Source organism: Cryptomeria japonica, chromosome 6 (genome assembly GCF_030272615.1).
Source record: "Cryptomeria japonica chromosome 6, Sugi_1.0, whole genome shotgun sequence".
Classification (NCBI taxonomy): Eukaryota; Viridiplantae; Streptophyta; class Pinopsida; order Cupressales; family Cupressaceae; genus Cryptomeria; species Cryptomeria japonica.
Window position 1 is genome coordinate 431,004,035 of NC_081410.1, and position 26,959 is coordinate 431,030,993.

General features: G+C 35.2%; 2 protein-coding genes across 2 annotated transcripts; both read right to left on the reverse strand.

The window, feature by feature from the left end:
• Positions 1–2,071: 2,071 nt before the first annotated feature.
• On the reverse strand, positions 2,072–2,506 carry LOC131876632 (auxin-responsive protein SAUR32-like). The gene has a single exon (XM_059222075.1). The coding sequence runs from the start codon at positions 2,504–2,506 to the stop codon at positions 2,072–2,074; it is 435 nt and encodes a 144-aa protein (XP_059078058.1).
• Positions 2,507–24,816: 22,310 nt separating this feature from the next.
• Positions 24,817–25,789, reverse strand: LOC131044167 (auxin-responsive protein SAUR32-like). The gene has a single exon (XM_057977438.2). It carries the CDS (start codon positions 25,684–25,686, stop codon positions 25,246–25,248), a length of 441 nt encoding a protein of 146 aa, XP_057833421.2. The 5' UTR covers positions 25,687–25,789; the 3' UTR covers positions 24,817–25,245.
• Between the last annotated feature and the right edge of the window lie 1,170 nt (positions 25,790–26,959).

Consider the following 26,959-nt stretch of genomic DNA (forward strand, 5'->3'; position numbering starts at 1 on the left):
AAATATGTATCTTTGTCATAAAAGAAGAAATGTCTATCTCTGTTAGATTTGTATATCTGTCAAAATAGAAGAAACATCTTTCTTTGTAAATTTGAATCTCTACTATTATTTTTCTTTTGCTGAGATTTGAACCAGCACGTGATAAACTTCTCATATATATATATGAACATATGTATATAAATATACAAACACATATGTGCAAATTCATGAAATCGACTTATCCAATAAACTGAATGAAATACACTTCCCGATTTTGCATTCATGAAATCGACTTATCCAATAAGCTGAATGAAATACACTTCCCGATTTTGCAAAAAATAGAAGAAGATGAAAACAATTCCAAATTATACCTCCTTTCAACTGATCTTTTAATTTTTCTATGTTACGTAAATGATCTATGTTTGATTTATTTTCAAATATGCTATATATATATATATATATATATATATATATATATATATATATATATATATATATATATATATATATATATATATATATATATATATATATATATATATACGAAATAGAGAATATGATGGGTTTTCATTCTATGTTGATATATGAACTCAAACTAAATAAGAGATAACTTGTCGAGTTATACAAAACTTCAACGAACCTCTGAGAAAACCTGACAACAAGCAAACTTAGTTAGATATCATGAAAGTAAAGATAGATAGGTAAACTTAAATTATGAAAATGTTTTACTACTATTGAAAAATATTTTAAATTTGATTTTTGTGAGTATTACTGACGAAAACACAGAAACATAGATGAACTATATCAAAATAAAGAATTAATGAATGCTGAATTAATTATTAGACAAAATAAGAAACACAATGTTTAAAAGAATGTGTTATCATATCTTTCATTTACGTATTATTTTATATGCAAATATGTGCATACATGTGTTACACCTTCTTGTCTTCATTTTAATGTTTATTTAATGCTCAAAACGAAAAGATTGTTTTCTTGCAAATGGATTTACGTTTTATTGTTTACATGAGAATAATAGTGCATGTCATATAATTTAAAGTTATTGTATGAAAGAAATAGGCATGCTAGATGAATGAATAACCTAGTCAAGTGTTTTACGGGAAAACATACATTCCAGGATGGGTGCCGAATATGGGGTTTTAGAGAGTATAGTTTGTTTTTTCCAAACTATCTTATTGTTATGCATGGCATTATACTTGGCCAAGTAACTTATTGACCATTGGAATATATGGATGTATTTATGACTCTCTACCATATCCTTGTATTGATCTTGTTGGTTTCTTAAATGAGTTAGAATAAATGAAAATCTATGTATCATACTAGGCACACACCAAGATTCCATCTTACATATCGAATTTTTCTTGCTAAGCAATTCGTGCAGGGTCGGGTATTCTTGAATGATTAAGAATTCTGGCGAAGCGTATGCTTCAAAGTTGGGTGGAAAAAGCACCTGAATCTTGTTCTCGTCTTCATTCGAAGTATTGAATTGAAGATAGCTAAAGGATTGGAGATCAACAGACATATCTTATCTCTTTATTGTGTATTTATCTTGTATATGTGTATATTTCAACTTAAGGCAATTGAATGCCTAAGTTATGTAATGGAAATATGATATATGATAGATGATTAGTATGATTGAAATACTAAGAAAGAGTATTCTATGTTGTAAGAATACTATAATATATCTCTTTATTGAATATAGACTTATTATGTCGATTATTGTATTCATATGTAATGACATTATGTGATTATAGAATGATCAGAGATAAACAAATGAATTTATTAAATGAATTTTAGATTCGTTTGAAGAATAAAGAGTATTGGTACTTTTATTGAAGTTAGAGCATCTAGGTCTTTAAAGAAAATTGCGGTCATACATTAAATCTCTACATGAATTACACAATGCCAAAGAGGATTGATCTGACGACCTTTAAATAAATTGCAATTACACAATGATTCGTCTGTGTACTCGTACTACTACTCAAGACGATCGATCTCACAACATTCAAATGTATGCGCTTGAAATAAAATTACAATTTCATCCACCGCTGAAATTTAAACACATCAATAAATATCAAATGTGTTTGCGATGGAAGTTCGGAGTTTCTTCTCTGTCAATCAGCCATTTGAGCTGCTCTAAATCATCGAGCTCACAGGGAAGAGTGAGGGTTCCCCTTTGCTCGTAGCCGAATTCATTCTCCGCCTCCATCAGCAGCTTTGTAATGAAGGGATGGGATAAGTACAGTATCGGAATCACATAACGCTGCTGCTCTTGCCCTACCTGAATGGCTACGCACCCCTGCGGAACAACCTTCGGCAATGGACGACCTAGGGTTTGAGTGTTGAGCGGGATTCGACCACGAGACTTGCAAGACGATATTTTCGACCGCACGCAGCAAAATAAACGGCGAACTAGGGGAAGTAGGCTGGGGACTTTGATGTGCAGCACACTGCGGCTCAGCTTCGTCTTTCTGGATTTGAGAAACAATCTGCCTATTTTGATCTTCATCACCTAAGAAAGTACTCCTTCAGATTACCTATGCAATGGCTATTTTGTACACCGGAGGCTCTCTTATCTGAGAAAAAGCTTCAGAAAATTTTAAATCAACGGTTTTTAATTCTTTATGAGATCAGAAATCAAATCTTGATGGCGCAAAATCCTCTCACTTTCTTTTGACGGTGAGAGATCCAGGCGGCATTCGCAGGGGGCAGTTTTTTTTAGGGTTTTACGAATACTGTTCGTTGAAGATCTGTTTCAAATCCGATTTATGGCTGCTTGTTTTTCAAGACTATTCTGATGTGCCAAGCTCGCCTACTCATACACGGTACCAATATTTTAATTTTCACGGCACTACACTTCTCGTGTTGACCTTAATTTTTTTTTTTTGTCTTCTCTGCTAATTCTGGAGCCATGGCTGACGCTATCAGATTCACTCGCTGATTCTGAATGAGAATCAAATCTTGTGAATGCTAAAGTTCCGATATTATAACTCTGCTCGCGCCCTACCGAATGACCACGCATCCCTGCGGAACAAGCTTCGACAATGGGCGGTCCAGTGGGATTCGAACACGGGGCTTGAACCACGTTGGCAGCAACATAGCGGCCATGGGAAATTTGATGGGCAGCACAGTGGTCTTGAGAAAGAGTCTCCTCATTTTGATCTTCACTGCCTTCAGATTAAAGAAAGTGGAAAACGGATTCCTCGCAGTCAAAGTCTTTTGTTTGGGTTTACACGGCGGATTTGGTCATTTTATTGGGTCAAAATATCTTGACGAGTAGGGTGATTTGAAAATGGTGCCCACCCAGTTTTTTTCAGGTTTATTTGTTGAACGTTTCTTCATATTGACAGGTGTCGGTATTGAGTGGAGTGTGGATGTTGCTTCTCACTTTCTCGTTGGAAGTTTACAGATTTTGTTTGGGTTTGTTTAGGCTTTGCATGCTTCTTTGCTAGCTATCCATGGGTTCTATTGGCTGTTTGACCTCGTGGACGTTATTAAAAACATTCATTCATTCACTTAGAGGATTGGGAATACTTATGGAGTTATGCTAATGTGAATGTACCACATAACAGCTAATTGCAATATTTATAAGAAAAAGATGGGTGGTGGTATGAACAAGGTGCAATGGTTACAACGATAACAAGATATGGTTTAGGCAATATATTGGAGGGCATTAAAAGTTGGAAGAAACGATCATTATCTTTGTTAGGAGTAATTATTTAGAATACAATTGAGTTGATCTTGAATGCAACTTATTATTTAAACTGCAACCTATGCAAAATGTTTTTAAGATGTATGAAGATGATTAACTTAGGCTATTGACTACATTGAGTAGATTTCTTGTTGGTTATTTAGAAATCTTATATATTACTATCGTAATTCAAGAAATATACAAAATTTTGTTATTTACTTCAAGGATATGTAAGTTGTTCATCCATTGGCTTGTCCTCCAAAATCTTTTTTTCTTTTTTGAAGCAAGGTGTCAAACAAATACTTGACTTTAGCCAACAATAAATCTATCGTTGGGCAAACTTTTTGTGCTATATTCAAGAATATGATCATCAACAATGTAGTGGTTGGTGTCCTAAGAATGTTGTAGTATGGTACAATAGAAGACAATCTTTGTATAATAGTGTGGCAAAAAAGTAGGTGTAGCTTGTTTAATTCCTTTGTGTTGTGTAATCACATTACACCAATATGTCCATGTATAGATTGCAATTTTAAATATGTTGTCTGGCAAGCTATGTTCGTCGACTGTGATTGTCCAACCATAATAATATGTCATTAGCCCAAGCTGAATATATCAACTCTTGACATGATATATTGTAGATCATGAAAACCTATGCATCTTTAGTTTGGGTAGTTGCCTCAGACAACATTCTGCACAAACCAATAATTGAGTTAGGGTGTTATTATTGAAAACAATATTTTCTAAGATTATTAAGACAAATAGTTAGGTGGAAATGAATGCTTGGTTACATTCAATGATGAGATTTTGTGGTATATGCCATTTGTCTTTGACATCTGTAAAACAAAAGCAACAAAATGATTAGACACCTAGATTAAGTATCAAATTTTAGAAATAATTATATAACTTGAATCAATAATGTAAACACAAAATTATAGTTTTATTAGTGAATAAGAAAATCACGTATTGCAGATACATTGTTTATAACTTCATCTCCAAATCCTATCTTTTCTATTCTCACTTCTTCATGCAAAATCTTTGTCAGCATAAATGTGAGGAGTGTTGGTGATAAAAACTTTATTTTTATGTGATAAATGGACCACAATATATTGAAAAGGATTGACAGTGAGAATGCCAAGTTTGAGCATTAGGCTCAGCCACATAAGAAACAATAAGAGAAATCCTCAAATTTTAGTAAAAGGATTCATTTGGAGTAATTGAATCTTAAGCTATCTTGAGCCAGCTTGTTGAATCCATCTTAATCAGTTTGAGATGAGTCCAAATATTGTAAAGTCGATGATTGCTTTCAAGGTGTGAAAGAGTTTCATGTTGTTACATATGTATCTATGTCGGGATTCTAGTCATAGTAATTTTGAATCAGAGTGTTGATCTATAGGCACAAAAAAAAACGTCCATACAACCACCACAGTTCAATTTGGCATCTTAATGATAAGTTTTAGGGTGTCTTCAATATAGCAAGCACAACCATGAAGATCAACCATGGACACTTATTGATCAATTATATATGTAATCCAATAAGAGTGGTTCATTAATTCAAAGATTTTAAGAGCTTCCTTGCAAAATCCATTTTGAGCACATTCTGCAATCATTTCATTTCATTCCTTACATGAGATCTCTTTGAGGCATTATGTCAGACAGTTCAACTGCATTGTCCGTGACTCCACATTTTGCATGCATGTCTACCAGAGCATTTTTAATTATAATATGTGACAAAATTTTCCCTACTATTATGGGTTGATGTATGTCTAGACCCTATTTCAAAGCTCCCATTTTGGTACAGCCAAGGAGGACATTGACAAAGGTTGTTGAAATATGGCTTTACACCTACCAATTGCATTCACTTGAAAGTTTCTAAAGATTTTTCAACAAATCCTTTTTGTGCATATCTTGCAACATTGCAAGCCATGAGATCATTTTTTTTTTAAAGAAATACTGTCATGTTTTGTCTATGCTTTGACGGATGTCCGTACCCTCTTTTCAAAGCTTCCATTTTGACATAGGCAAATAGGATGTTGGCATATATTGTGGAATTTGGCTTTACACCTGCCAATTGCATTTTTTTGAAAGTTTCTAAAACCTTTTCAATGAATCCATTATGTGCATATCGTGCAATCATGGCATTCCACGAGGTCACATTTCATTCAGGTATTTTGTCAAACAGTTAACGTGCCTGTCGATGCTTCCACATTTTGCATACATGTCTACCACAACATTTCCAACTATAATATCTGACAAAAGCCCCCCTTCCATTATGCTTTGATGGATGTCCATAGCCTGTTCCAAAGCTTCCATTTTGGTATGGGCAGGGGTATGCTGGTGAAAGTTGTGGAATTTGGCTTTACCTTGCCAATTGCATGTCCTTGAAAATCTCTAACACCTTTCCAACAAATCCATTTTGTGCATATCATTTGATCATTCCAGTCCATGAGAACACATTTCTGTGAGGCATTCTGTCAAAGAAGTCACATGCCTTGTCTGTGTTTCCACATTTTGCATACATTTCTACCACGTCTGTTACAACTATGACATCTAACAAAATTCATCTATTCTTTATGCTTTTATGGATGTTTATGCCCTATTGCAAATCTGCCATTTTGGCGTAGGCTGGGAAACATGGTATACATCATTGAATTTAGTTTCTAAATAAATGTCCTAGTTTCAAGAACACCAATACCAATTTTTGGTTAAAGATTGGGTATGCTCTCTCATTTACTAAAAGGAAATTCAAAGCATTCTTGAAACCTCATTAGAGGACTATATACAAAAACAAAAACATTCATTAGAGGACTATATGCAAATAATCATTTTGCCCTTCCAATATACAATAACCTTTGGCATAAGTACGCAAACTTGCATTTCAATTGAAAATTTCAAGAAAAGTATTTTCAGAGAATTAGAGGAAGCCCATTTGGTCATACGAAGTTGACTGAAACATACTTCTGTTTAAATCCTTGGTGTGCATTCTTAAAGAAGTGGCTTTGGTTCTTTCTATGAACATTTGCCTCAATGACATTGAAATAAATTTCAATATATATGCAAAGTATAAGCCCCTCCAAAATGAGATTAATTTATTTGGTAGATAGAAAGATTAGCCGTTACTTTTAACCTTTGATTGGAAATAAGAGCAAGGACATTTTTTTCACTTGGAGAAATTTTCTTTTAATCATCACACTTGAAGATAAAAATGCATCATCAATGAAAATGATACAATGTATACCATTTTCTGCTAAAACCCTTGCCTTATTTTGTTTTAGATCTTGTACTTGGCTAGCTAGAGAATGCTAGCAATTAGAATTAAAGCAACTAATTCACATTTTATAGACAAGGCTTGCTCTAGCTACTAGGAACTAGAATCATTGTAACCATTTTACACTATATTGATATATTATTTCCCTCAACTTTGCACTTGCATAAGAGAGTTTGTCATATAATATTAGTATAAAGCATGGAGTAGTCAAGATAATGGTGTATCTCACCTGTACAATTGCAATATGCAATACACTGTCTCTAATAACAGTTTCAATTGAAGCAACTGCCATCACTAGAGGTCCACTAAGAAAGCAAAGAATCATTCCTTACAAGAGATGTCCCACATGCTATGATTTTAGGCTGTAAAGCCATGAATAAGCCTGTCATACACAACATTATTTGATTCAATTGCAACAATTGTTGCATATTTTTTTATCAAAAGAACCTAGTTTTTTACTCACTAGTTCTTGAAATCAAGATTGTGATTCTTTGAAATATGGAGAATATAATTTATAGGTTTTGTGTTGCAAGATCCATAGGGAATTGGATATCCTTGGATGTCAAATTCGGCTGCATTGGGAGCATTCAATAGTGGGAGATGACGTATATCTGGCAGTAAAGCTTTTTCTTGTTATTTTCATTCCTTTCTCTTTGTTTTCTTGTGTGTTCACTTGTCGAAAATGAGGAGGCCTCTAGTTCGAGGTTCATTAGGGTTAGGATGGGGTAGGATTGCCTACTATTTCTAGGGTTTTTGAGTTTGGGTGCGAGACAAAGTAGCACAAATATGTTGTTCATACATGCAGTTGTAATCCTGAGGGCGCTCATGTGTTGGGAGATGGTACACTCTTGTGACTAATTGGGAATTTACATGACCACCACAAATTGGCATGAGACATGACGTTTCTAGTGGTCTTATGGTACTTTCTTGTGATTGTTTGGGATTTTACGTGACCACCACAAACCAATGTGAGATATGACGTTTCTAGTGGTCTTTCTTAATATATATAGTCTATCAGCTAAAAATAAATATGAAATTTCAACAGAGTCAAAACTTGCACACTAAAAAAAATGACCAAGATCCAAGCCTTTTTAAACTGACTACCTAAAAGGCACAATTTGAAATGATAGAATGTTTGATGAGAATTTCTTAGGCTTCATTTCTCTCAGAGGTCCTAAGAATCTAGGTAGCACATAAAGGCCATTTTTTGCTAATAAAATGAAAGCAATCTTAAGTGATCAACATTGTGAGGAAGACAATAAATATTTTAAGAAACATGATGAAATCCTTGACGCCTTCACTAGAAGACTAAAGAAAGTGTCTAAGAAAATTTTCAACCTTCAAATAAGAGGCTTTTCAAGGCACGCAACAAGAGGAATAGTAAATATAGGTAGCAACCAAAACATGAGAGAAAATCAAGAATTTACCAAAGGCTTAGTAACTCAATAGTTCATTTTTTTTCTCAATCTTTGTAACAATAGTTTGCCATAGGGAAACATGAGAAAATTGAAAAACAAAGGGAATTCTTAAGAATAAAAAATACTTCTCCATGATCAATTTATTTATCTAAGCCAAAATTATCCAACTAGCCTGAATTAGGAAGAAATCACTATCTATAGCATTGAATCTTTTTTGGCTAGATACTTGAACTAGAGGCTTAACAAAATTATCAAGGTAATGATGAGTATGTTTTACATTGTTTTTATCCTCATTTCTCAATGAGAATGAAGAAGGAATCATTAGAAAAATGACCATTGGCCAACTAGTTGGGAGAATTAGGAAGAGCAATCTCCTTAACTAGGGTTTAAGAAACCATATGGGCCAATAAATTATCAAAGCCTTCTCTTGCAAGCATATAAATAGCCATGGCAATAGGGCAACCTTGATGGATGGACCCAAAAAGACCAAACTATTTGAATTGTTGACTATTAATGGCAATACAAGTTGAGAGATCAACAAAGCATAATTTTCACAAATAAAATAAAATAAAGTTCCAAATCCGAGAAATTGAAGCATGCCAATAATAAAATTCCATTTGATATGATCATAAGCCTTGGTAAAATCAATTTTTTATAAAAATAAAAAAAATATTTTGTATACTAACCATTTCCATTCCTTCCCAAACAATAATAATATGATCAATAATACATTTGAATTTGATGAAACCAATTTGTTTAGGGTAGACTAGCTAAGGAAGAATAGATCTAATCTTAAGAGTTTGAGCCTTGACACTAATCTTGTTTTAGGCATTTAACAAAGTGATAGGCCACCAATTGCAAATTTCTTCAAGGTCACTAGCTTTAGGTGTGATTTTGATATTCCATTTGTTGTTTAATTTTTTTTTTAAATTATATGAAAATCCTATAGATATACATCATGAAGATCTTCACCCACAATAACCCAAACAACTTTATAAAATTCACATTGAAATCCATCCAAACCTCTTACATTGAAAAAATAGCCTCCCATAAATCTCATTGATGAGAAGTTGATCATAAAGAATATGATGGGAATTGGAAACTTGACAAGGAACCACATTTAGGCATTGCTAAAAATAAACTAAACAAGTCAAAGTCTACACTTGAGAAATAAGAACTTAGTCATAGTTCCAAACAAAAACCTATAGAATATGAGAAATCTCATTAAAGAGTTGTTGCTCTCCCTATATTTTCTTAATGGTTTGAGATTAATGATAAGTAATATGTAGAGCTTGAAAGAATCCTTTTAAGACCATGTCTCCTATTTGGAGCTAGAGAAGTCGAGCTTTTATATTGATACTGTTGACATTATTAAGCTAATAAATGTGCGTAATGACATTACTTGATTTTGAAGTGATTAATGATGTAAGATGATATAAATGATATTTAATGCTATTAATGACTTTTTAGATTTTTAAATGTAATAATGTGTATAATGTGTTTTTTATCATTATCTGACATCCTTTTGTCAAGTGTGAGGTGGTTGCAGGGTTGATCGTCAAAGACGGACATATGACCAAGGAGGGGTCTTCTATCTTGTCGGTGGTGACTTGTGGAATGAGACCTTGTGCAAAATACAAATTAAATAATAATAATTAAACAAAATGAACTTAGGAAATTAAAATAAATAAATTGATTGAAGAATTTAATTTAATAAATAAAATATAATAAGTGATTATTTGAAATCTAAATTATTAAAATCAATTTAAAAGTGGTAGTTCGTAAATTATAATATTTAGAATATAAAATTAGCATGCATGGATAAACGGATTAAAATTTATTAATTATAATAAATAGCATGTGTGGAATGTTATTTAAAATTAAAATATAATCATGTGTACTTTAATGTGTGTGTGTGTGTAAGACTAAAGATTAATTAAATTTTGAAGACTAAAATTAAAGCATGAATGCGTAAGTCATAAATTTGAAAATAATTACTACAATTAGTTAAGTTTTATTTATCTAAATATTAAAGTCATTTTTATCTAATTTTTAATGAAAATAACTTCATGCATCTTACATGCATTAAATCAATCTTAGCCAGGATCATTTATAAATATAGGGTCGATTATCATCTAGGAACACAATCAAACTAGTTGGAAGTCTTATTATCTTTTCTCTGCGATTTTGGTGGTCTAAAAGTCGTTGTGTGGAGAAGGTCGAATTCCAATTGAAGACTCGCCTCTCTTCTATTTCCTCACATCCAGGTCTCTTTTTATTTGACTTGATCACATTCAAGGTACTTCTGACCTCATGTTCCCATGCGGTTGCTTAACTCTATTTTTTACTTAAATTTAAGCAGTTTAATGTTCCCATGCAACTTTAAAATTGTAAAAAAATGATAATTTAGAATCTTTCCCTATTTTTGGTGGAGCAACTATTGTTTAGGAACTAAAAATAAGCCATGGAAGAAAAGAGGGGCTGGAAATAAGCAGTGACTGTTTATTAACAAAAATGTCACATGGCTCCACAATTTGCTCTCCCTCTTTTTTAAAGATTTGATTTCTATTTTTGTTTTCAAATTTTAAGTGCACAAATTAGCATTAATATTATTAATACAAAGTTAACATGTTTTTGTTTAAAAATAAGCAACAAAGATAAATATTCATGGGGTCAATTGCTCCACAAATAATTCCTAAAAATATTGAGCAGTAACTGGTAGCCAAAATAAGCTAACCCATGTCCCCATGCGATTGCTTAAGTCTATTTTCTGCTTATTTTTAAATAGTGAAACTATTCCCATGCAATTTTTTAATTAGAGGAAAAGGAAAATTTGGAATCTTTTCATAGTTTTGTGGAGCAGCTATTGCTTAATAATAAAAAATAAGCTGGAAAAAAAAAAGGAGGGGCTCAAAATAAGCACAACTGCTTATTAAAAAAATGACACATGGCTTCATCAATATTTTTTTCCTTTTCTTTTAATTTGTCTTAAATTTTGCTGTTAAATTTATATGTAAAAAATATTATTAAAAATTTCATTTAAAAGTGTCATTTAAGAGGGCTGCTTAAAAATAAGCACAATTTTTTTATGCATGGGGTCACCAGCTCCACAAATTGTTGCACAAAAAGTGGAGTAGTAGCTGCTAGCTAAAATAAGCTAAGGCTGGGGTCCCATGGAGGGGGGCTTCCTAAAAAATAGAGCGGGTGTTGCAGAGATTTTTTAAGAATTTTTTAAAGCGGGTGGTCCCATGAAATTTGTAGTGCACTTCTGCTTAAAAATTTAAGCTCCTAAATTGAAGGAAGCTGGTGGTCCCATGAGCGTAATTCAGCTTAAAAATTTAAACATAAACTCTGATTTCCTTCTAAATTTTTTGTTGGCGGGATTTATTAAATATTTTTTGGTGGGAAACAAATTATAATTGACAAGTGGCATAAATTATCCCTAAGCTGTAGGGTCTAATTCTAGCCGCACCCCATTTTCACCCACTCAAAAATGAAAATCTAAAAGTAGGAGCTTCTATTTTTTAGGGAAGATTCCAAATGATCTATGCCCAGTTTTTTTTTTCCATGAGACCGCTTTTTCCATAAAAATAGAGCCCAAGCCCCTCCCATGGGAGCCCACCCTAAGCAGCCATATGAAGACGTAAAAGGCGCATGGGAACATACCTCTTTCTTATTTTTTGTTTGCAATTAACATAAATCATTTTTCTTTTGCACCAATCTACAGTGTTAAACTGATTTCCGATTGAATATTTGAAGGACATGAAAAATTACTTCTTCACCCCTTTAAGGGCGTGAAGGGGGGGACGGGGACGATCTGCAAATTTTCCGTTGGTTATGATTGGCTGAGTCGCCACCCTATCTCCCTTCACTACCTCCTTCCTGCAGAGGTGAAGCGATCTGCAATGAGGGAGGGGCGATGTTGGGTAGCCGTAGCCTGCATCCTCCCATGCCTCTCCTGTCCTCCTTCTCCCCACGTCAACTCTACTTCTCCTCTCCTCTTCCTTCTTATTTCATTGATGTGTCGATGTTCTTTTTATTTTCTTGCTTGTCAAATTTAACCAGGTCAACTCTCCACCCTCCAAGCTGGATAGTAATCCCTTTTAGGGTTGACATGGTGAAGACTCCTCAGCGAAATCCAAAACGTACTGTTTGAAAGGCGATATGGTAAGGAAAATTAAAGCAAATCGCCCTCCCTTCATTAGCAGCGACCAAAGAAATCAACATGAGTATTATTTTGGTTTGCATGAAAGCCAATCACCCATCTTCTTTACCCTTTTATTATGCTGAGTCGATTGACAGAATGGATCGCTGTTTTCATCAGTTTATTTCCTGATAAAACAAGCCAATCAACCTTCCAAGTCGTCGATTTCCTGTGGGGGGGGCAATTTGGGGTTACCAAGTTTATAGGATTGGAATTGAAAGAATCGCTTCCTCAAATTTTTCAGTTGCCATCCACAGTCCCGTACTATCATATCGACCTACCAGGTAAAGGAGGCGATATGAGTTTTATTTGGTTGATCTGTAGTCGTTCTTGTTAATTATGGGTAGCTTGGATAGCTGTTCGTCCTTACCCAGAAATAACAGCATTAGTTATGGGTAGTTTTGGACAGCTGTTCGTCCTGACCTAGAATTAGAAAATGGTTGTTTTTGTCAAACAAGTGTTGTTAGGATAATAACAATTGTTATTTAATAGTGGCTCTTTTTAGGTGACACCTCATAGCCAAAATTAGATATTGGTTAATTGAGTTGTCTTAATCTCAGCCGTTGGTTTGAATTAATCTCGGCCATTGGTTTTCCAATAGAGTAGTATAAAAAGGGGTCATGGGTCATTTGGAAGATAAGAAGTTTTGAGAAGAATTTGCAGTGATAGCAAATAGTCTTGCAGTGTTAGCAAGAGGCGCAGTGATAGCGTTGATATAGCAGTGGAGGATATCAGCAGGAGATATTAGGAGTTTGTCGGAGTTCTGTCAGTAAGAGGCAAGGAATTCTTTTGTAATTCTTATATTGCTGAAGATTAATATATTTTCCATCTGTAGAACTGGTTTTCCCTTAGGGGTTTTTCCAGGGACGATTGTCCAAAAATATTGTGTCCTTGTGTTGCTTATTTCTTTCCGTATTTTTAGTGAAGTTGCAGTTGTGTTATTTTTCGATATTCAGCTGTAAATTTATTTTCAGCAGTTAAATAATTTTTATGAGATAGGAGATTAATAATCAGTGACTGCAATAGAATTTCTACTTGGTATCAGAGCTTTGTTGAGGATAGAAAAGGTTTACCCTAAGCAAAGGAAAGAAATTTGAGTTTGACCTCTTTCGAGTTATTGTTTTCCTTTATTTCTTTGAGATGTCCTCAACAGGTTTGAGAGATCAGGACAGATTGGATGGTGCCTCAAATTTTGGTGTCTGGAAAGCCAGAATTTCTTTATTGCTGGAAGAGAATGGTATCAAAGAATATGTTACCAGTACTGTAGCTGTACCTACAGATCCAGTACAACTTGCAGCATACAAGAAGGATGATGCCAAGGTGAGGAGGATAATCCTTGATGGTGTCAAGGATCATGTTGTTCCACATATCGCAGAGTTAGATACAGCGAAGAAGATGTGGGATGCCATTCTGAATTTGTACCAGAATGCTACCACTAACTGGAAGCTGATTCTCAGAGAAAAATTGAGGAATACCCGAATGAACAAGGGAGAAGATGTTACAAGTTACCTCACCAGGCTTAGACTTGTCAAGGACGAGTTAGCAGCTGTTGGAGATAAGCCAAATGAAGACGAGCTAGTAAGAATAGCCCTAAATGGGTTTTCTAAGCAGTGGGATGTCTTTGTTCAAGTTATTAATGGACGAGACACCTTACCAAGTTGGGATCGACTTTGGAGTGATTTCACTCAGGAGGAGCTTAGACTAAGCCTTGTCAATGGAGCCAACAATAAGAGTCAGAAAAGTGAGGTAGAACAAGAAAATGTTGCCCTAGCGGGAAAGGGGAAAACAAAGAAGGGATCTAGCAAAGGAGCAAATTCACAATTTGAAAAGAAGAAGAAGGACCTATCTAAGGTCAAGTGCTTTGGTTGTCACGAGTTTGGCCACTATGTCAGCGATTGCCCACAAAGGAAGAAAGATAAGAAGGGCAAGAACCAAGTGGCAGCTTCAGCAAGTGCAGAGGAGCTCTCTAGTAGATTGGAGGATGAGTTTGCACTCATAGTCTGTATGATTAGCTCAACCTCACAGAGTGTATGGTATATAGACAGTGGGGCGTCATTTCATATGACAGGAGTTCGAGAGTACTTCTCCAGCTACAAGAAGGAGAACACCAGAATCCAGATTTCTATGGGGAACTTGTCCAAGCTCAACTCAGTTGGGAAAGGGACTGTTCAGCTTCAGAGGGAGAATGGAAAGGTAATTCCTCTTCATGATGTGTTGCATGTGCCAGGCTTAGGTATGAATTTGGTTTCTGTATCTGTCCTTCAAGATAAAGGGTATAATGTTCTCTTTAGAGGGATGCATGTTTTGATTAAGCATAAAGATTGGAAATCACCTGTATCTATTGGAGTTAGGAGTGGTCGCCTTTATAGGTTACAGTTTGATACTCCTAAGGCACTCATGAACAACAATAACCTTAGAGATCTTGGAGAGCTATGGCATAGGAGGATGGGCCATATTCATCATGGAGCACTTAGATTGCTTCTTGAGACAGTGACAGGTGTTCCAGAGGTGAGCACAGAGCATGATGATGTATGTAAGGGATGTGTGTTGGGAAAGTTTGCGAAAGCATCTTTTCCAAGGAGTGACACCAGATCTATGGGTGTTCTTGATCTAGTACATTCAGATGTATGTGGACCAATGTCGACAAAGTCTCTCAGAGGATATGAGTATTATGTCACCTTTATTGATGATTTCTCCAGGAAGACCTGGATATACTTCTTGAAGACCAAGGATGAGGTTTTTAGTCGCTTCCAAGAGTTCAAGGCTCTTGTGGAGAACTCAACAGGAAGGAAGATAAAGGTTCTTCGGTCAGACAATGGAGGCGAGTACAAAGGAAATGACTTCCAGGACTTCTGTACCAGAGAAGGAATCAAGAGAGAGTGGACTGTTCCTTACAATCCACAGTTGAATGGAGTTGCTGAGAGGAAGAACCGTTCTATTTCGGAGGCAGCAAGGGCTATGCTACATGACCAGGACATGCCCCGCTATTTATGGGCAGAAGCGTGTAGTACAACAGTCTACATTCAGAATAGGGTTCCACACAAGGTACTAGGGAAAATGACACCAGAGGAGGCTTTCACGGGGAAGAAGCCAGATGTTGGTCACTTCAGGATATTTGGGAGTTTGGCATATTGCCTTATTCCTAGAGACACACGTACCAAGTTAGATCAGACTGCAGAGAAGGGGTACTTTGTTGGATATAGTGAAACTTCAAAGGCATATAGGATGTTCATTCCAGGGACCAAAAGAATTATTGTCAGACGCGATGTCAAGTTCATGGAGGACAAGGCGTTTAGAAGATCCAGAGATTTGCCAGCAGATGATCGAAGTGAGCAGCCAACGAAAGCTCCAAGTCTAAGTCAAGGACAGCAAAGCTCAAGTACAGTTACTAGTACAAGCATAGACTCAGGTAGTGAAGATTCACAGAGTATGGAGCAACTGGTGCAGCAGGATATGCATCTAGATGATATAGAGGTTGATATTTCATCCTCTACAGTTGGTAGTAGGAACCATGAGGTTCAAGACATACAAAGGGATACTCAGGAGTCTGTGGGAGCTCCTAGGAAGAGTACAAGACAGAGGAGACAACCAGCCAAGTTCAATGACTATGTGGCATTAGTCAGCCAGTTGGTAGATAGTGAACCTTCTAGCTATCAGGAAGCTACAAAGCATCAGGTATGGCGAGATGCTATGGTTGAGGAATATAACTCAATAATGCAGAATGATGTATGGGAGGTAGTGCCTAGACCAACTGATAGAGCATTAGTTGGATCGCGTTGGATCTTCAAGATAAAGCATAGTGCAGATGGTAGCATCGAGAAATATAAGGTGAGGTTTGTGGCCAAGGGGTTCTCTCAGAAGGAGGGAATAGACTATGAGGAGACATTTACTCCTGTGGCCAGGTATACTTCTATACGAGCTGTAATCTCATTTGCAGCACAGATGGGATGGCAGATCCATCAAATGGATGTCAAGACATCATTCCTTAATGGAGAATTGAAGGAGGAGGTATACATAGAACAACCAGAAGGCTTTGTAGCACACAACAAAGAGACCCACGTGTGCAGATTAAAGAAAGCCTTATACGGACTCAAGCAGGCTCCCAGAGCGTGGTATGAACGCATTGATACATACTTGCAGGAAATGGGCTTTGTGAAGAGTGAGGCTGATGCGAACCTCTACTACTTGGTGGTTGGGGGTGAGGTTCTCATTCTTGTTCTATATGTGGATGACTTGTTTCTTACTGGTGCGCTAGGGCTCATAGAGGATTGCAAGAGGGACCTTGCAGAAGAGTTTGAGATGAAGAATTTGGGACCTATGCACTACTTTCTAGGCATGGAGGTGTGGCAGACTGATGGAGAGATTTTCCTTGGTCAAGGGAAATATTGCATTGAAATCTTGAAGAGATTCGAGATGGAAGATTGCAAAGCCATGTCTACACCCATGATCACTAATTGGAGGAAGGTAGATGCATCCAAGGAAAAGGATGTTGATCCCACCCTATACAGGCAACTGATTGGTTCGCTCATGTATTTGGTCAACACAAGGCCAGATATAGCCTTTGCAGTAAACTCTCTTAGTCAGTTCATGGTAGAGCCAAAGAGAGTGCATTGGACGGCGGCTAAGCATGTGTTGCGTTATCTTCATGGTACAGTTGAGTACGGGATCAGATATGTTCGAGGTGAAGGTATCAAGTTGATAGGCTATACTGATGCAGATTGGGTAGGCAGTACAACAGACAAAAGGAGTACTTCAGGATGTTGTTTCAGCCTGGGATCAGGAGTTGTTTCTTGGTTCAGCAGGAAGCAAAAATCTGTGGCCTTGAGTTCATCAGAAGTAGAATACATAGCAGCCAGCATGGCGACGTGTGAAGCTATATGGCTTCGGAAGTTGCTAGTAGCCTTGTTTGGTCAGAAGGTTGAGACTACGGTGATACACTGCGACAATCAGAGTTGCATCAAGCTGACTGAGAATCCAGTGTTTCATGATAGATCGAAACATATAGACATCAGGTATCACTTCATCAGGGATTGTGTACAGAGGGGGATTGTTCAGCTACAGTACATACCTACGGAGGAGCAGGTAGCAGACATTCTAACAAAGGCATTGGGGAAGGCAAAATTCATCTTCTTTAGAGATAAGATGGGTGTCGTGCAGAACAGCTTCCTCGCTAAGAGGGAGTGTTAATTATGGGTAGCTTGGACAGCTATTCGTCCTTACCCAGAAATAACAGCATTAGTTATGGGTAGTTTTGGACAGCTGTTCGTCCTGACCTAGAATTAGAAAATGGTTGTTTTTGTCAAACAAGTGTTGTTAGGATAATAACAATTGTTATTTAATAGTGGCTCTTTTTAGGTGACACCTCATAGCCAAAATTAGATATTGGTTAATTGAGTTGTCTTAATCTCAGCCGTTGGTTTGAATTAATCTCGGCCGTTGGTTTTCCAATAGAGTAGTATAAAAAGGGGTCATGGGTCATTTGGAAGATAAGAAGTTTTGAGAAGAATTTGCAGTGATAGCAAATAGTCTTGCAGTGTTAGCAAGAGGCGCAGTGATAGCGTTGATATAGCAGTGGAGGATATCAGCAGGAGATATTAGGAGTTTGTCGGAGTTCTGCCAGTAAGAGGCAAGGAATTCTTTTGTAATTCTTATATTGCTGAAGATTAATATATTTTCCATCTGTAGAACTGGTTTTCCCTTAGGGGTTTTTCCAGGGACGATTGTCCAAAAATATTGTGTCCTTGTGTTGCTTATTTCTTTCCGTATTTTTAGTGAAGTTGCAGTTGTGTTATTTTTCGATATTCAGCTGTAAATTTATTTTCAGCAGTTAAATAATTTTTATGAGATAGGAGATTAATAATCAGTGACTGCAATAGAATTTCTACAGTTCTCCTATAGTGGAGTCGTTGTTTGGTTATTTATCTTCTGCCACTACGAATTTGGTCTAATTCACCCACTCACCCTGTTCCTATGGGGTCGAATTGGTTAGACAGATCGGCCTCTAGTCTGTTGTGACTCCATAATTATTTGAAAATTTTGTGATATTAACTGGTTTACTCTAAATATTCTTCATTTCACGTCTAGACCGTAATTTGGGATTATTTACTAAAACATAGGAAATGATTATGAACAAAATAAAAATTAAAAATAAATGTTATTAATAGAGGATGGGTTAATTAAATTCTTCTATCTGAAAAAGTGTGCTTGATTATGGGTTAATTAGGGAATGGTGTTTCTTCACTAGCAGAAGCTATTCTGGTTCCAAAACAGACCTTTCGTATAGCGTGTTAGCAGCAAGTTAGTCGATGGCAGCAGTTTATTGCAAAATCGACAGTGTAAAACAGTGCGACTAACACGCGTGTTAGTCAATCCGTACTGCCATTTTGGAGCCAGAATAGATGCGTCCTTCTTCACCTACCCCAATAGGGTATAATTGGCCAATAAATTCCAGATTGTAAGAATTCAAATTTCAAGCTATGGGTACCCCACCACGTTCACATATATATGACATCTTTTTTATCTTTTCTGGAGTCTATAAAAAAATCTTAAATTTAATCATTGCATAAAATCAGGTATTCATCAGACTCGGGAGCCGGCGACATACCGCGGCTGGGAAATCAAATTTGTAACTGAAAATTATAGTCATACATTAAATCTGTACATGAATTACACAATGCCAAAGAGGATCGATCTCACAACCTTCAAATGCATGCGCCTCAAATAAATTGCAATTACACAATGATCGTCTGTGTATTTGAACCTACTCAAGAGGATCGATCTCACGACCTTCAAATGTATACGCCTCAAATAAAATTACAATTACATCCTACGCTCAAATTTGGCTCCATAAAATATGAAATGTGTTTGCAATGGAAATTAAGGGTTTCTTCTCTATCAATCAGCCATTTGAGCTGCTCGAAATCATCGAGATCGCGGGGAAGAGTGAGGGTTCCCCTTTGCTCGTAGCCAAATTCATTCTCCGCCTCCACCAGCAGCTTTGTAATGAAGGGATGGGTTAAATACAGTATTGGAATCACATATCGCTGGTGCTTGCGCCCTACCTGAATGGCTACGAACTCCCGCAGTACAAACTTCGACAATGGACGGCTTAGGGTTTGAGCGTTTAGCGGGATTCGATCGCGAGACTTGCAAGACGATATTTTCGACCGCGCACAGCAAAATAAATGGCGAACTAGAGGAACTAGCCTGGGCAATTTGATGTGCAACACACTGTGGCTCAGCTTCGTCTTTCTGGATTTGAGAAACAATCTGCCTATTTTGATCTTCATCACCTAAGAAAGTACTTCAGACTCTGCAATGGCGATTTGTACGCCGGAGGCTCCCTTACCTGAGAAAAGGCTTCAGAAAGTTTTAAATCAACGGTTTTTGATTCTTTATGAGATCAGAAAATCAAATCTTGACGGCGCAAAATCCTCTCACTTTCTTTTGACGGTGGGAGATCCAGGCTGCATTGGCAGGTGGCAGTTATTTTTAGGGTTTTAAGAATACAGTTCGTTGAAGATCCGTTTCAAATCCGATTTATGGCTGCTTGTCTTTTCAGACTGTTCTGATGTGACAAGCTCGGCTTCTCATACACGGAACCAGTATTTTAATTCTCACGGCACCACACTCCTCTTTTTGGCTTACCGGATAGGCATCGTTTTGTCTTCTCTGCTGATTCTGGAGCTATGGCGGGTGCTCCTTGCAAGTTCTAAATATGGCGGATATATCTTTTCTGAGTTGGATGGTTCAGAGGGATCAAATCTTGTCCAATGTAAAGTTCTGATATTATAAGGAATGAGGGTTCGATGAGGAATGGGTACCCTTCAATAATTGAATCAAGAGAAAGTATTTCTAAAATTGTAGTAAAATTTTTTTTATATAAAAACATATTTTTATATAAATTTTTATTATTTTTTCGGAAAACTCTCATATCATATAATACAAATCGTTTTTAAATTTTAATTTTATTTTATGGTAAAATTTTTCAAATACAGTCAATATGACCATCAATTTTAGGTATGCCTTTGCTTACACCTAGACAACAAACATCCAATGTAAGATCCATGTATGTATGTTTTTATAATTTATTTAATCAATTTTAGGTATGCCTTTGCTTACACCTAGACAACAAACATCCAATGTAAGATCCATGTATGTATGTTTTTATAATTTATTTAAATTAAATTAACATTTTCCTCTAGGCTACAAGGTCTTTGTAGCAGTGGATTATGCATTTTGTTTGTTTGAGAGGACATTGGATAATATGGTACCATTAGTATAGATTGAACAAAGCACAAATGTGGTGGCAATAGCGACGAGGGCCCAAATGTGATGGTCAATTGTGCTTCTTGAGCTTTTTTTTGGTGTGATGGGTATCTATTTGAAGTCCTAGGTTGTCTCAATTTTACAAATACGTTAGATTTAGACTGGGAATTAGTTAATTTTTATTCAAAGGATAACATTAGAAACCTAACAGTAACTCTTGGCCTACCCTTTCCCAATAACATGTCCAAGAATGAGGCCTTATGGAAGCCTAATATGAGTAAGGTGGAATACAAACATACAAACTTGTGGAAGTGATGACTACATTTTACTTGATGAATATTTTCTAAATGTTGTCTTTGTCTTGTGTATCCATGAACTAAATACAATCTATAACAAGTTGGTATCCTACAAGTAGTCTTATAGGAAATTTTAGGCTTGGGCCCTAGATTGTCTGAAATTTTCAAATATATTTGATTGAGATTGTGACTTAGTGGGGCTTAAGTATCAAACACACATGCTCATTTAATTTTGTTTTTATCTTGAGTTGGTGAAGCTCAAGGTTCAAACACTATTAGTATGACAAAGTCATTTCAAAAGGAGGTATGGGATATGCATAGAATGTCAAATGCTAGGAAAACACATGGATCACACATAGTTGAGGTAAAAATCATCCTACTCTGCAAACTATAACTCGTAAATTCTTAATTCTTTAACATTCTAATGCTAGGAAAACACATGGATCACACATAGTTGAGGTAAAAATCATCCTACTCTGCAAACTATAACTCGTAAATTCTTAATTCTTTAAAGCTTTGTCAATGAGTTATAAGACATGAAATGATAATGTTGATTCTAGAAACCCTCTTAATTTGTATTCAAAGGACAATATTAGAAATCTAATAGTAAACATCACCATGCCCTTTCTCAACATCATACGCAATAAAGGAATGAGGTCACATGAAAGTCCAAGATGAGTAGAGTGGAATATATAGTCACCTCTATGTGGAGGGGACGACTACATTGTACTTGGTGAATACTTTGCAAACTTTGTAAAGATTGTTTGTTTGCAAATATAATCAAAGTATGATCTAGATTTGGTCTTCTTCTTTATGTTGAAAGGGTACTACATGATAAAGTTTCTCATGAAAATATTTTTTGTATCCATGAACTAGCAGGTGTTTGGTTCTATTAAATGATATAGTCTATATTTAAAATCTCATTTTAACTTTATAGTTTCAATTCTTTAATGAGTTAGTAGGAATTTTTAATAGTTAGTGCAATATATCTTTTTACCACATTTTCATGTTTCATATAAAAGAATACTACACTAAGCCTTTATTTCCAGCTCTCCATCGTAGTGAAAAGTGCTTGACAATCAAAATCAACTATACAAAGAATTAATTGAAATTTTTTCCCCTTCTATTCAACTTGGTAATGTGTTTTTATGTGCAACATGTTGATGATATAATTCCCTTCATTTGAGGTATTAAATAAAATGGTTGTCTTATCTTATCTAAAGAAGTTTTCTTTTTTTCAACGATGGATTTGGGAAGTCTTTTATCCCTTTTCCTTGAGGTAAACCACACCTTCCAAATTATTTATGTTTTATTTTTAAAAAAATATCAAATAAAAAATAAATTATAAGATGATTATAGAAAGTTGTCATGAAATAGGTGTTGGTTGCATTTGCCTCAAAAAGTTGCTTTGTCTTTACATTAAGGGGATTGTAGAGTTTCAAGCATTAGGTCTGTTGAGTTGTTGACTACTTTTAAAAATCATAGTTTAATTTACCAAGCATTGTATTCATTATGGCTTATTTGAGTTTATTTCATGTAAACAAATAAAATTTGGACAATCAAAGGTTTATTTAGAACTAATGGTGGTTGCAACTTGTCCATTGATATGATAGTTACATATCATTTTGTTACTTCCTTAGATATCAATGTATTTTATATATTTATGAAAAGACTAGTTTATAAGTTGCATGCCTTTATAATGATTGTTTATCTTTTACAATATTCCTTTGAAATGTAAATTTCAGGCCAATGGTATTTCCTATAACCTATAAGTCAAGGGAGATAAATGTATTCTATGTACTAAGTGTCATCTATTTCTTAGATCTTACTAGGCAAGGATCAATTTCTTAGATCTTACTAAGTGTCATCTATGCACTAATATGTTGCTTTAATTTGTGTGCATTTTGATTGATAATACACTCACTCTTGGATATTATTTAGATTATATTTCTTCCAAATAATGAAGAGCTCAAATAATTTGTTAAGCAAAAACCTACAAATAGCATATTTATATTATTTGGGCCTCTCCCTCATATATGGTGGTTTGATTACCTTGAGTGTCATTGATTTCATGGTGTGCAATTTTCTCATTTATAATGAAGAGATGGTTGGTATCAACCATGAGTGTGAACATATCACCATATTCATCACCAACAGGCATGTGTCGGTGTCATTTTTAACCAAAGATTGAGACAAATGAGCAATTTTCCCTTTTTATTATTAGATCTTATTTATTTCACTACTCATACAAAGATTTAGCGGCTTCACCGTTAAGGATCCTTTAGTATCTTAGGCTTGAGTGGTTTGATCATTTTTCTTCATAAGGTTGCCATCTTATACACAAACAATTTGTAAAGAACATATGGAATAGTTTAATGAGACACCAACTTCCCTTGTGTATATTAGATTTCTCTAATATATATTATTTAATGGTTATATTATGTTTTTAATGCTTTATATAGAAAATGACTAACTTAGAATTTTAATTTTTAAGAAAAATATATAATTATAATAATTGACCTTTAAGTTTTCTTAATATAGAGGACTACTTGTATATCATACTATTGGTTATTAAATAATTCATTTTAATCTCCTTTACAAAATTATCAAGTCAACATTTGCATTTGTGCAATTTAGCTATGCGGGTGCAAAAATTATCTAACACACACATAATCAAACCTAGACTTGTAGAAGTGAATTGGTAGAAAATGAATGTGTGTTGCATCTTTACCTAGCTTGTTATATATATGTTTGAAGAGGAGGGTATTTGCATACACCATTAGGAGACTTGTTAGATGAAGATCGTGTTGTCCTTAGTGAAGTCTCTAGACAAACTAATACAACAATGATAGCCTAAGTGGAAACAACAAGCAAGTCAATATACTTACGATGGGGATGCATTTTGTTGATGCAATTAAGATGCTCTATGATGTTGTTGTGATGCTTTTATGTGAGTGAGTTATTCTAAAGATTTCTAGGTGATTTGCAAATGAATAATAAATGCCCTTAATTATACAACATCACACAAAAATCCACACAAATGTGTGCTAAGTCAACTCAGAGTGACTAAAATGAAAGAGTTGGCAAGGTATAAGTTTAAACTTTAATTTTAAATTTGTCTTTAGTCAAGCCTTTAGACAAATATACAACAAGAGTACACTAAGTGGAAAACAACCTGCAAGTCAATATACTTAGTTAGGGATGCATGTTGATGATGCAATTAAGATGCTTTATGGTGTTGCTATGATGTTTTTAATGTGAACGAGTTGTTCTAAAGATTTCTACGTGATTTGCAAATGAATAATAAATATCCTTAACTACAACAACACAACAAAAAAATCCACACAAATGTATGCTAAGTCAGCTCACAACAACTAAAATAAAAGAGTTGACAAGATCCAAATTTAAACTTTAATTTAAAAAAATTTAAAGTTCAAATTTCACTACCACAAAAATAACATGAATCAAATTCACACATACAAATCAATCCAAAATGACAATAAAAAGTCTTAACCATTGAAACCAGTTTATAAAGATAAACAAAAGTCTAACAATTGAAACCAATTTATAAAGATAAACAACGATGATAAAATAAACCTATTGACAAACTCAAAAAAAATACTATTAACAAACTTACTGTTACACCAACAAAATCTCCGAGATTCAAGTGGGTCCAAAACATTATCAAAATTTCACCATTAAAATTATTTACCAAGTTTTTTGTAAGTTGGAGGACTTGGTCCTCAAGTTTTACGAAAAAGCTGGAAAAGGATAACTATGGCCGAGGACTTTGAGCACATTAAAACAACCTACCAGATCGCATGAGCATCTCACAATACAATCTCCAGATATTTTTTAAAACAATCAGTCATCTTTACAAAGATTTACACAGCAGGAAAACGATGTTCATCTATTCACCACAATGAAATTCTGTTCTGCAATTCAGCTCCTCCGTTAACAAACGCGCAACCGAGCATTTCCAGACATATGACAGAACACAGAACACTCTGCATTTCATCTACCACTCAAGAGGATTCGATCCCGCGACATACAAATGTTTTCCGTTATAATAAAACTCAAATAAATGTCCGCAGACGAGAAAAGTATCAGCTTTTCTCCCGATCAATAAGCCATTTGAGCTGCTCAAAGTCGTCTGTATGGCAAGGGAGCGTCAGGGGCCCCCTGTTATGGTACCCGAATTCCATTTCCGCCTCCACAAGAAGCTTAGAAATGAAGGGATGGTATAAATAGAGTATGGGAATCACATAGCGATTCTGCTCCTCGCCTACATAAATGGCCACGCAGCCCTTTGGAACATCTTTCTTTCTACAGGAAGACTGCAAAGGGCGGACGAGGGTTCCATTTCCAGTCTCGGGCTTCTTCAGGGAAGGTCTCATGCAGCCGGTGATTCGACCCCGAGACCTGAGCAAGGATATTTTCGACCTCAGGCAGTGAAAGAGGCGCCGGATTTGCCTGCTAAAGAGGCATAAAAGGCTGCGCTTCACCTTTCTGGCGTTGAAAATCCGTCTGCCTACTTTGATCTTCATGGCCACCTGCAAATTGTGCTCTATACAATTTCCAGTCTGTGAAATGCTCCCAACATTAGGACGGACATTTTTCCTGCATATTCTGTCTGTGCAGGTGGAATGAATTTAGATTTTGTATTGTGGTGTAGGAAGTCAAAGATAAAGATGAAGTCCCAATCCGTGGCCCGTATGTACGGGTGTTACGTAAGGAGGTGGAAGTGTCTTTCAAAAGTTTAGATCTTTGTTTTGGACTAATTAAAAATATTATTCAGTTTAACAGTTCAAAATTATTATTTTTTAAATAGAGATAAAGTGTAAAATTGTTATTGATTGTTTCTTTTGATTTTAATGATGTTTTGAGTAATTTTTTTGTTTTATATGATCATATCTAAAATCAACATGTGAAAGTAGATTTGGTGTCACATAATTCACACATTATAGTGTATTATTGGAATGGTGAGATTAGCATACATCACTACATCATGTCATTTATCAATTTTTTTGGACCCATTTTGATAGTGTCTTATTGTAATAGTATTTTGATGTTTTAAGTGGAATGTTTATTTTCCGTGGTTTAGATGGTTATATATAAAGTCAACATGTGGAGGTGGGTTTGGTGCCAAATGTTTGACATATTTTAATGAATAATTGTAATAGTGAGATTGCGTATACACATATCATTTATCATTTTTTTGGACCCATTTTGATAGAGTGTCTTATTGTGATTGTACATATTGATAGGTGTATACATTTGTGTTTGATTTGGTTTGTAATTTGACTTACACTTACCTCCATATATTTGTCCATCCCTTGAAACTATCATTTTGATTGTAAGATTTATTTATGAGTTGTTTGGATTGACCTAGTTCAATTCCAATGAATGTAGGAATGAATCCAAATATTTAAATGTTCAAATTCACTTTCCCACCATTCTCTATTAGTCATTATGAGCCAACTTGATATACATTTGCATAATATATTGTTATATCATTATATTGAAAACATTCAATATACACCTAATAACAAGCATTCCATCACAATCATATATCATTATTTAAATACTATACTAATTATTATTTTTTATTTAACAAATATTTAAAATATTTATTATTAACTAATTTAATTAATATACTTAAGATTGAGGCTATATCCACAGAACCAGGCCTGGAATTTGATGGTCAATATGACCGTTTTTCACTTTTAGACCGTATATGACAGGCTAATAAATTATTGGACCATTTTCATTGACCTGCTATTTTTTTTCTAAAACCTTATATATGACACTTCAAATTAT

Coding starts and splice junctions, on each gene's coding strand:
- LOC131044167 (XM_057977438.2), bottom strand. CDS start 25,686: ATGAAGATCAAAGTAGGCAGACGGATTTTCAACGCCAGAAAGGTGAAG.
- LOC131876632 (XM_059222075.1), bottom strand. CDS start 2,506: ATGAAGATCAAAATAGGCAGATTGTTTCTCAAATCCAGAAAGACGAAG.